At 35.3% G+C, this 11840-nt stretch overlaps 1 protein-coding gene across 4 annotated transcripts in view; it reads left to right on the forward strand.

The window, feature by feature from the left end:
• Ndae1 (Na[+]-driven anion exchanger 1) overlaps nt 1-9465 on the forward strand; it is a 31238-nt gene extending 21773 nt beyond the window's left edge. Inside the window, exons 4-14 of one of the 4 annotated variants that reach the window (XM_028307813.1) lie at nt 1054-1110; nt 1567-2049; nt 2141-2281; nt 3066-4141; nt 4227-4379; nt 4470-4619; nt 4693-5358; nt 5461-5703; nt 6023-6225; nt 6581-6677; nt 7990-9465. In XM_028307813.1, coding sequence (XP_028163614.1) covers nt 1054-1110; nt 1567-2049; nt 2141-2281; nt 3066-4141; nt 4227-4379; nt 4470-4619; nt 4693-5358; nt 5461-5703; nt 6023-6225; nt 6581-6677; nt 7990-8076 — 3356 coding nt within the window. In that variant the 3' untranslated portion in view covers nt 8077-9465. Of the gene's footprint in view, nt 1-1053; nt 1111-1566; nt 2050-2140; nt 2282-2474; nt 2550-3065; nt 4142-4226; nt 4380-4469; nt 4620-4692; nt 5359-5460; nt 5951-6022; nt 6226-6580; nt 6678-7989 lie in introns of those variants that run through there. The other 3 variants (XM_028307810.1, XM_028307811.1, XM_028307812.1) reach the window with 3 other exon arrangements.
• Nucleotides 9466-11840: the final 2375 nt, after the last annotated feature.

Consider the following 11840-nt stretch of genomic DNA (forward strand, 5'->3'; position numbering starts at 1 on the left):
CTAACACAATAAACTAATATTAAAGTTGTGACTGTTGTGAGAACATTTACTTACAAGATTTGGATGTTCAGCCAATTATACCATAACCTGAAAGGCAATTGGAACTCTTTTCCAATGGGCCTATGATTTATATCGCTAATCATCGAAGTTCTAAATATGATCAGTGCCCCAAATACAAGACCTTCAGCTAATCGATTACCCATATTTCTATGAATAAAACTCGTTTCGGTATTCGAATGAAAGCAAGGCGTAAAATTCAATTAGGTACCAATTTTAGGGCTATCTACACAGATATTCGGAGCGGAAATTGTGTTTAGTTTGATACGATTAAACCTTATTTCAGTTGACACAGGGATTTCTTTAGGAATGTGATTTGTGTTGTGTATCCTAAAATGTAAAACATTTGTTTAACCTATGGTATGCCGCTTGAATATTTAGTAAAGCATTTCTACAGCAAATTAGGTCTATTGACGTACACAAAGCTCGTTATACTCTTTGATGTTGGCAACGTTATTTACTCAAAATAATGAAAATTCTATACTTAGTAACCTTGTGAGAAGGAATTAAAGTTAAGAGGATCTTAGCAACCGATTTCTGATTACACATTACCATAAAGGTCTGCGATTGCTCTTTGATCGGATTTTTCAGAAGAGAACAAAGGTGATCAATTTGTAGTAAGGTTCAAAGCAATTGATATTATGGTCTTGTAAATTAAAGAGTCCTTAGAAATACTCAATTTGCAGGGGATTTCAAATTCCATGTGTACCTACCAAATAAATAAGGCCCGTTTAATTAGCTCTACACGAAAGTTTAAATTACTATGTTTTCCACACCTATGTCCCTGTTTATAACGTCCCTATCGTAAATATTACACAATATTTTGAACTGTGCTCGGAATCAACTCAATCGGAAATCTTTTGTATCTTCTCACAATAGATCTGACCTTTTCATACTTTCAACTTCAATCTATTTTCCAAGCTATTTGTATGTTAATTTTTAGACTTATACCGGTATTTATTTCCACAAAATATGCAAAATTATTAAAATCCATAGGACCCCCTATAATGGCTCGCGTCAGAAGATTGAGCGTCACGGATGACGGCGAAACATGTAAGGAACTACCTACCAAAAGATTAGCGTTAATTCTGATTTGAACTCCATCTTTGTGTTTAACGTCTTCATTGAAGCCACCATTCTATTGCGGATATGTTTTTGTACAGTATCCAAAGTCATCGTTAAGTTAACGTTACCTTGCAAATTTTTCCGCGAATATACTGTTCAAACATTAAAAGCATATTATCTTTCGCAATAGAATGGTGGTGTAGATATTTTCCACTGAAGCTCTGATAAGCATGAACTTTTGGAAATCGACGTCGCATGTTTAGAAACAACGTCTGCCCATTCCACATTTTGGTTTTCATTATCTCCGATTGAATTAGTTTTAAAATTCTATCTATTTTTGAAATTTATTTCCTTTTTAGATGATAGAAATCCAATTTGTAAATGTGAGCCAGAATTTTATAAATTTAAAACTGATTTTGATATAAAACTGCATTCATTTTACAGTAACACCACCAGCGCAAAGAGTACAATTTATACTTGGTGAGGATCTTGACGATGGCACCCTCGAATCGCATCCCCTGTTTTCTGAGATGGAAGAGCTGGTTAAGGATGGAGATGAACTGGAATGGAAAGAAACAGCACGATGGATTAAATTCGAAGAAGATGTGGAGGAAGGTGGCAATAGATGGTCGAAGCCTCACGTGGCTACGTTATCTCTTCACTCACTCTTCGAACTCCGAAGCCTAATACTAAACGGATCAGTAATCTTGGATATGGAAGCGAATTCTTTAGAACAAGTAGCCGATCATGTTCTGGACAGCATGGTAGCTGACGGATCTTTAGGATATGATAGTAGAGAGAAAGTGAAAGACGCTTTGCTAAGAAGACATAGGCATCAACATGAGAGGCGAAATCACAATAACATGTCACGACTACCTTTAATCAGGTCGCTTGCTGATATTGGACGGAATCATTCTTCTTGTAAAAGTGAGTATGTTTGTTTTTTGGAGAATCAAAACAATTCCGGGAATGGAGTTAGAATAAATTTTAAATGGGTATTGTGGCGGTATCCTATCAGATTTGCAGGAAGGTGGCTCTCGACGCTCCAGTGCGAGGAGTTGTCGGGGGTCCACCTCTTCGCCCCATACTGCTCTTCTTCAAGCATCTGATGCCAGAGGCTCGTATCTGGCAGTGCCCGGTCAGGCGAGCGATTGGAACGGTAAAATGTGTGCAGAAACCCCACCACACCAGCCACACCAATTTGTAAAAACTTCACGAATCGCACGCATTGAACGCTAAATATTTATCTTGTATATGTATAATGTTTGTGTCGATACCACGTGTACTGTTTGTCGGAAACAATTTTTTATTAATATAAGATTCTTGAAAATTGGCATTGTATTCCATTGCAGTGGATGAAGGCGGTTCTACAAGTGGACACTCCCACAAAGGAGATTTCAATCGTTTCCTAGGCATCCCCAATGCGGGTAACCGCTTATCCTTATAACTGTCTTCGTCAATGTTTTTCTTCTTTCCTTACTTTTTACTTTTTGTGTCATTGGATTCTTTCAAATCATTTCAACCTCTGATATTAATCATTCGATGTGTTTATTTTACAGCTACATTGCGTTATGTTTTCAAACAGTCTGCCACTTTTGTAAGCTTTGCTCATGCTTGAATATTTGTTCAATAAACTAGGTTCAATTCAATAGGTAGATCTCATTTAGTTTAGGATTTTTGACTACAAGCGTTGAAATTGTTGTATTGCTACCTTAAGTAAATATTTCACGGTATCATAGTTATTTAGGTTAATTTCATTTTAAACAACACAGGACACATTACAATCATCACAATGTGTAATTTAATAATTTATTATTTAGACCACAGTTACGTAATTCGAATGCACACGGTTAAGTTGAACAATTATTTTAAACCACAGCAAGCTTTCTGATGTTTTTTGCATGAATGAATTTGATATTAATTTTTTTTTTATGTTCTTCCAGGTTCCGGCCATGATGAAGGTATGGTGAAAAGCCCCAGTAGTCTTTCAATGCAAAGAAACCATAGTTCTGGTGATCTACCAATGAATGGCGATATAAACCACAAAAGCAACGTGAATTTTATGCGTAAGATACCACAAGGGGCTGAAGCTTCTAACATATTAGTCGGTGAAGTAGACTTCCTTGAAAAGACTCTCTCAGCTTTCGTCAGACTTAAAACTGGAACTATAATGGGAGATCTTACAGAAGTACCAGTACCGACTCGATTTATGTTCGTGTTATTAGGACCACCGAACAGTAATTCTAGTTTCCACGAAATCGGACGGGCAATGGCTACGTTGATGTCGGATGAAATATTTCATGAAGTTGCCTACCGCGCAAAAAAGAGAGATCACTTGCTAGCTGGTATAGACGAGTTTCTGGATGCTGTAACGGTCTTACCTCCCGGAGAATGGGATCCAGCAATACGTATTGAACCTCCTGCTGCTATCCCTTCTCAAGACCCCCGAAAACGGCCAAATGATAATAATCCAAAAGACGAACCTGATGAAGAAGAAGAAGAACAGAGACAGAGAGAAGAATCAGGGTTAGCAAGAACTGGAAGACTGTTTGGAGGATTAGTTAATGATCTAAAAAGGAAAAGGCCCTGGTATTGGTCGGATTTCAAAGACGCATTAGCATTACAATGTATAGCTTCGTGGATTTTCCTCTACTTTGCTTGTCTATCTCCTATCATAACCTTTGGAGGCTTGTTAGGAGAGGCAACTGGAAAGAACATGGCAGCCATGGAATCTCTCGTATCAGGATTCGTATGTGGCATGGGCTATGGGTTTTTTTCAGGACAACCTTTGACAATTTTAGGATCTACAGGGCCTGTACTAGTATTCGAAACTATAGTGTTTGAATTCTGCCGACAGCTGGGTTGGAATTACATGTCATTTAGGTTTTGTATTGGAACATGGATAACCATAATATTGATAATTCTGGTAGCAATAGATGCGAGTGCATTAGTCTGCTACATCACGAGGTTTACCGAAGAAAACTTTGCCACTTTAATCGCGTTTATATTTATTTACAAGGTAACATAAAATGACAAGTTAAAATGATTACGAGCCAGCTCAGAAATATCAATTTCATTTAAGTTGTTTACTTATTATGTTACAGGCAGTGGAAAATGTAATTTCTATCGGCAAGAAATACCCTCTAAAGACACGCCCTGATGAAGTTCTCAATTATGAGTGCTACTGTTTACCAAGTAATTACTCCAGAGTGCCCGAGCAGTTTAATTGGTCGTTAGTCGACAAGGAGTCTTGTCAGGTAGTATTGAGCATGCCAATCAAGTTTATACGCCAAATTAAAGTATATTTTATCTTCTAACTTTACAACTGTGACTCGTACTTATTTCAGCTTTATAATGGTACTCTGGCAGGAGGAGGATGTGATACGAAAGTTTACGTGCCGGACGTATACTTGATGTCGATCATTTTATTCTTGGGAACTTTTACGATATCAATCATTTTAAAGGACTTCAAAAATTCTTTATTTTTCCCATCTAAGGTAAAATATTATTGTTTTCTACATTACTTTGGGTTTAAAATGCTGAATATTTACATTCAATTTTCCATTTCAGATCCGACAAGTCATCAGTGATTTTTCTGTAATTATTGCAATCTTATCAATGTCCTTCTTAGATTACAAAGTGGGTGTTAAAACACCAAAACTCGAAGTGCCGTCTGAATTTAAGCCTACTCTCCCGACACGAGAATGGGTCATAACACCATTTAATGGAAACCCTTTTTGGTCCGCCATCATTGCTATATTACCAGCACTTTTAGGCACAATATTAATATTCATGGACCAGCAAATAACTGCTGTGATAGTCAATAGGAAAGAGAACAAATTGAAGAAAGGATGTGGCTATCATTTGGACTTGTTCGTCTTAGCGATCTTGATACAGATTTGCTCGATTATGGGGTTGCCATGGTTTGTGGCGGCTACAGTTCTAAGCATCAACCACGTGAACTCCTTGAAAGTAGAATCTGAATGTGCAGCTCCAGGAGAAAAGCCCCAATTCTTAGGAGTAAGAGAGCAAAGAGTGACCCATATTTTGATATTTTTAACAATAGGCTGTTCAGTTGTTCTGACTCCAATATTGAGCCATATACCAATGCCTGTACTTTTTGGAGTTTTCTTATACATGGGGGTTGCATCTTTGAAAGGGCTTCAATTCTTTGACAGAATTCTGATCATGTTTATGCCGCAAAAATATCAACCCGATCACATGTTCTTGAGACAGGTAATTGTGATTTCCATGTTCTGAACTGACAAAACGCCCAGTCTTGTATGTATTGATCATTATGTCTTGTCAACACTTATGTCTTGGTTTTGAATCTTTCAGGTGCCAATACGTCGAGTCCACATTTTCACAGCAATTCAATTGACATGCCTTATTTGCCTTTGGGTGATAAAATCGTTCTCGTCCACCTCTATTCTGTTCCCGCTCATGTTGGTAGTAATGATCGGGATCAGGAAATCCTTGGATTTCTTTTTTACTCGACGAGAAATGAAGATCCTGGATGACGTAATGCCAGAAATGACCAAGCGGAATCAGGACGAATTACGGGAGCTGGGAGACGCAGAGGTGGGATGGCATGTAAAAATATTGCGCCTTTTCCGCCGCAATTAATCAATCAGGCGATACATTTCTTTCCTTAGTCATCCTGCCATTTACTAGCGTAATTTTTTGTTGTTCATGTACACTTCGCTGTCTCCGAAATAAATTGTATGTTACTATTCACTTATGAGCTTTTTATTTTTGCCATTGTAGTTTTCTTTTCCATGTCCAGTGTTTATTTTGTCACTTTATTAGTCTTACACACAGGTAAGTTTTGTCACAATTTTTCCAGTTTTTTTTTTGTTTTTTTGTGATTAAATGTGTCGCTCAGGATTTTTGCTTGTAGGTAACGAACAAAAGCAATCCTCCGCCGTACCAGGAAAACCTACAAATCCCGTTGATCAATGGTAACATAATGAACATACCATTAGCGTCAATAAACATATCGGAAGAGGTAAACAAGACGGGAATATGGAAACAAGTCAATAATGATAACAAGAACAAAAAAGGCGAATCGAAGGATTTCAAACACAAAGGAGGGAAGAAAAAGTATGTTTTTAAAGTAAAAGCTGTTCCTTTCACTAGAATATTTGCACAGAATTTATCATAAATTAGATGGACTGACAACTTTATGAATAGATATTTTGAGATAGAATAAAAATTTGAATTAACAACTTATTATCATTACAAAGTAATATTGTCCTTTCTGAATCACAGCAAAGTTAATATATTCAGAAAAGTAAAATTAAGTAGGTATATGACGAGCTGAAATATTTATCTAAAATCTAATTATTTATCCAAATGGATCTTTTGATTGCAAAACAGTGATTGCAAATGGCAAAACAGTTTTTCTGCTGAAAAAAGGAAAAATCTAAATGGGCTTAAACCTTTTTCAATGTTTCAGTATCAAGCACAAGAAACTGATGTCCAAAACCACACTATCCGAGATTGAGAGGCGTCTATCAACCATGGATGAGGCGGATGAAGAGGATTCCACGAAGGTGTGCGTCAATGACACCAAGTTTTGATGAGCACGCATGGTACCCACCCGACACCGTGCATGAAGTTAAGCGAACCTTTTTTAGATTTATAGGAAATCTTGGTCAAGTCATAGTAAGAGTAGGCGCACACCGTTGATTTTTAGTTGGCCGATAGTTGTGCCCGATTTTAAATTGTATGAAGAATCGGCCAAATCGAATCGGCGTGGTGTGCGCAGTCCCATACATGCCCATACTGATCAACTGCCCGACTAAACTATCGGCCGACGAAAAATCAAAGGTGTGCGCCTACTCTAAATCTCTATAGTTTTACAAAAGACGATTACTTTTTATCAGCTTCTTTTAACTCGATGTAAAACATACCTGCTTACATTGTTAGGCACTAAGCACATACCAGATTCCGGGTGAAGCTGGCTCACTTACACCTTCAGCCTGATCATCACTTTCCATCAGGTGAGATGCAGGTTCTTTTATAGAGAACGAATTTATGAAAAAAATAAGTTTTCAACAGAATTCTACGTAGCAGCTGTAAATAATGATCAACATTATGACTTTACCAAACTTTCACTAAAACTTCTTTTCATATTTTTGTTAGTTATTTTCATATAAAATTAATATTATGTTCCAAACGTTCGGTACCTAGGTACACATACTTAGGTCGGTATTATAAAATGATACTCAAACTTATTGGTTGAATTAGAACCTCAGTCTTGTAGATTACCGCCTTTAAGTGATATTTCATAATACGGATCTTAGTATTTTATTAGGTTCCTGTGTATATGTAAATATACTATTATTATGTTAGTAGTTTGTAGTTATAAAACTTTTTATATTCTACTTTACTCCTATCAAGATTCTAGTGAAATATTAAATGTTTTCTCATAGATTAGATAGCAATTCTTCAATGTTTCTGTTTATTTTTCCATAAGTATCCTCTTTTGTATATTGTAGACATACTAATATAGATTTAATAAAATTATGTATATAAGTGAAAAAGCAGCGTTAAACTTATGATGTAAGTAAATTAGTAAAATACTAGTATTTTCTTAATTTCCTTCTTTCCATCTTCGATGTTTGTAGTTGTGTCACACAATTTTAAAATTCCGTAATAACATAGGTACCCAAATATTTATATGTAGCGCTTTAAATGTGTATCTTACATAATTTATATAACTTTTGATATCACTTTTGTCGCATGAAAAATGTGTTCACCCAAGCATGCTTCCGAAATTCCATTTTATAAATATTTTTATGTGGTTATACGTTAAATTGTTTACGATAACAATAAGTTTGAAGTAATATGGAATTATTTCAGAATGAAGTAAGACGCAAGGAGTCGTGGAGCGGAAGTAGAAAGATTGACTCTAGGAAAAATAGTACATCAGCTGAAACTTCGGTCTAAAGCATTTGTATTTAAATGTGCCTTCGTGATATAACCTCGGGCATGGCAAGGCTTGAACTGTATGAAAAATAGACAAAGCTGAAAGATGAACTTTGACAAAAAACATATTTGCTAACAAAGTCAGTACATTATTTACTTTGGTTTTAGTTCTACTGAACTTGTACAGAAAATAACAAAAAAGTAACTAGTAAGATCATCTATTTTAGTGGCTTGGTGAAGCCTTGATGATACAATTAAAAACACTGGATTTAGGTAACCATATTATATGATAAAATATAATGTAGTCACGAGCAAATTCTACAATGTATTAACTTTGGAAAGTTACTACTTTAGAAGTTGATTTTCCACCATATAATTATAGTGTATGGTGTAGATTTGATCACGATTGTTATCAAGTACAATCTCATACAGAATTTAAAATACAATTCATTTTAAAAAGTATGCCAGAGTTTTTATCATGACGGTACTTATAGTATTTTATTATTGCCTTGTAAGACATAATACACGCTTATTCATATTATATTTTTTTACATAAACATTCCAATCTGCATAGTTTTATAGTTAGTATTATATCTGTGGTTATAGGTACATTTTGTAAGACAACCTTTTGAGTAGGTATTTTACTGGTAATTTGTAACTGTTTTAACCTTGGAAAATATGTTTGTTGTAATATGTATTAATAGAAATAATAAATAACCACCATTGAAGCTGCGTTTCCACCGAAGATGTGCGCGATTTAGGAATATATCAGTACATTTTTTTTTATGCAAGACAAGGCAGGTTATTGACCGCAATCGCACCTGGTGTTAAGTGAGATGCAGTCTAGGATGGTACATATTACTTCCATTTTCTATGACTTGGTTAGAGCAGCTGTAATGAAAAAGACTAAAAAAAAGACGAGAGATGTTTATGTCATCGTAAAATTATGAACTCCGTCAGATTATAATATGACGTAGTTAAATTATAATGTAACCTAACCTACGCACGCGTATAAGGCGATGTAGTTAGCAAACGCACACAGCTGAACAACAGTCAGTATACCAACTAGCTTCGATGAAAAAGGTCCATAAAAGTTTCCATGGTACCGCTAAGTATTTTCCTCGCATCTTTAATGGAAACGCAACCCTAATCAATTATTTTTATATAGGAAACTTGAAATTTTAGCACAAACTATTTAAATAATTATTGTAATCGTGTACATACAATTTAAGGGTGTTATTTGAATTAGAAACAGTACTTAACGTAGTTACCAAAATTAGGTGATTTAAAAATGCGTTAGAGACTTGAACATGCAATTTCATAAAAAATCCTACTTCAATTAAAATACTCGAAACGAGCACAGATAGTCATAATAACATAACATACTTATTTACTTTTTATAGTCTGGTCGCCGAGCACGTAGAATTATGTCCAATGACCCCCAAGCTACCCATCCTTATCGCTCGTGCGTAATTATATTGCTGTCGCGAATGTTCGACGGGCGGCCGCAGTGAGTGTGCGAGCGCGACAGCAACATAATTACGCGCGAGCGATAAGGATGGGTAGCTTGAGATCATTGGACAAAATTATACGTGCTCGGAAACCGGGCTTTAGATAATATCGAGTGATAGTAAAGCTTCAACCACACCAACGCGTGCAGATTGCCATCGCCGCAGCGCGATCATAGGCCAATGACAGGTCGCGCGACCCATGACAAATCATTGGCCTATGATCGCGCCGGCGCACTATGGATCGAAATTGCGATTTATGGACATAGCGATTTTTCTCACAATTTCTATTTGAAAAAATTACCTATCGATAGGTTACGTTATTCTGATTAATAAATGCTGCACAAGTTTTTCTCTAAAACCAATAGTTTGGCTGGAAAAAAATATTTTCCATTTTCGTTGTATGGAATGAAAAAGTGGTCGATTTCGACTAAGCCTTGACAGATCTTGCTTTGAAACTACTTGAGCCTTGTTTTATGGCTTGTTGACTATAATCCTACGCAATCAGCGCGCGCCCAAAGTTGCCCGTTCACAAGTTATGAGGTTCTGAAATTTTTTAAAAAAGTAAGTAAAAGTGACTTTTTATTGGAATATCTTTAAAAATTTAACGAAAATATACAGGGTGTTTCTTGTAAGGTGTCAAGCCGAAGGCAGGTGATAGGTGAGGACTAGATCTATCGATTTCACCCCCATGTATGTTCTACGATTTTTCGTAGTTTAGAAGTTATCGTTAATTTTGTGATTTTTTCAAATTTTATGACCTAGTGGCTTAATTTTTTTTTATCTTTTTTTTGGGTTGACTTTTCTCAGATTTCTTTTTTTTGACAGATTCCCTATTAGTTGCAGATATTTGTAAAAAATAATCACCTTCCTATCTTTGATGCAAGATACAAAATTTTTGCTAGAAACATAAAAAATATGCTTTTAGCAGAACATTCTAAAATTTTCAACTGAAATGTATGAGAAAAAAAAAGAATTTCCATAGGTCCAAAATAATTTTAAAAACTGCGCAGTATTCTAAACTTTCATAATAACACAAAAAAACATGTACTTAATAGGCCATTATTTTCTGTAATCGCTCCACTAAAGTGGTAAGTCGGAGATTCCGTTACNAACTAATAGGGAATCTGTCAAAAAAAAGAAATCTAAGTAAAGTCAACCCAAAAAAAAGATAAAAAAAAATTAAGCCACTAGGTCATAAAATTTGAAAAAATCACAAAATTAACGATAACTTCTAAACTACGAAAAATCGTAGAACATACATGGGGGTGAAATCGATAGGTCTAGTCCTCACCTATCACCTGCCTTCGGCTTGACACCTTACAAGAAACACCCTGTATATTCAGCGATATTTTTTTCACAATTTCTGTTTGAAAAAAATACCTATCGATAGGGTATGTTATTCTGATGAATAAATATTATGAAACGTTTTTCTCTAAAACCAATAGTTTGGCTGGAAAAAAATATTTTCCATTTTCGTTGTATGGAATGAAACATAAAGTGGTCGATTTTGACTAAGCCTTGACAGATTTTGCTTTGAATCTACTTGAGCCTTGATTTATGGCTTGTTGACTATAATCCTACACTAACAGCGCGCACACAAAGTTGCCCGTTCAGAAGTTATGAGGTTCCGAAAAATTAAAATTAAAGTAAGTAAAATTGACTTTTCTTTAGATAAGACGACAAGAGAAAGGTTAATTACATTACTAAAGTATAGAATTTTCATGTTTTAGTTGAATCTTTAAAGATATGTCCCAAAAAAAGATACTTTTACTTCGCTACTATCGCAATTTCGATCCATAGTGCGGCGATGGCGATCTGCACGCGTTGGTGTGGTTGTAGCATATTTAAAACCAGCAGTATTTTCGTTTCTCATGAGTCGCTAAAAAGATAATTTAATTTATTGAAATTAATATAAATTAGATATAGAAACCTCTCACGCGCAGATTTAACGAAGTGCCAATACCAAAACACCATTAGACGTTAGATTTTTACAGATTGTTATATCATAATAACGTAAATAGATTAGTATCATAGCCGTAAATAAATAATACTATTTAAACACATCTTTCTATCTCTCACAAATCATACTCGCACTATATCATATTACACTATACTTATTGTATTACATCTTCAGTTATTTACTAAAACTGTGACTCAAACACAATTATTCTAAGTTCTTGGTAAGTAGTTAAATAATGTTTGGAAATTAGTCAGCAGCGTACTTAAATAAAATATCAAAAATTCAGTAAAGACACTCCGCCTATTTTAAATCCA

This window comes from Ostrinia furnacalis, unplaced genomic scaffold, assembly GCF_004193835.3.
Source record: "Ostrinia furnacalis isolate ACB-3 unplaced genomic scaffold, ASM419383v2 OfSCF2350, whole genome shotgun sequence".
NCBI classification, from domain to species: Eukaryota; Metazoa; Arthropoda; class Insecta; order Lepidoptera; family Crambidae; genus Ostrinia; species Ostrinia furnacalis.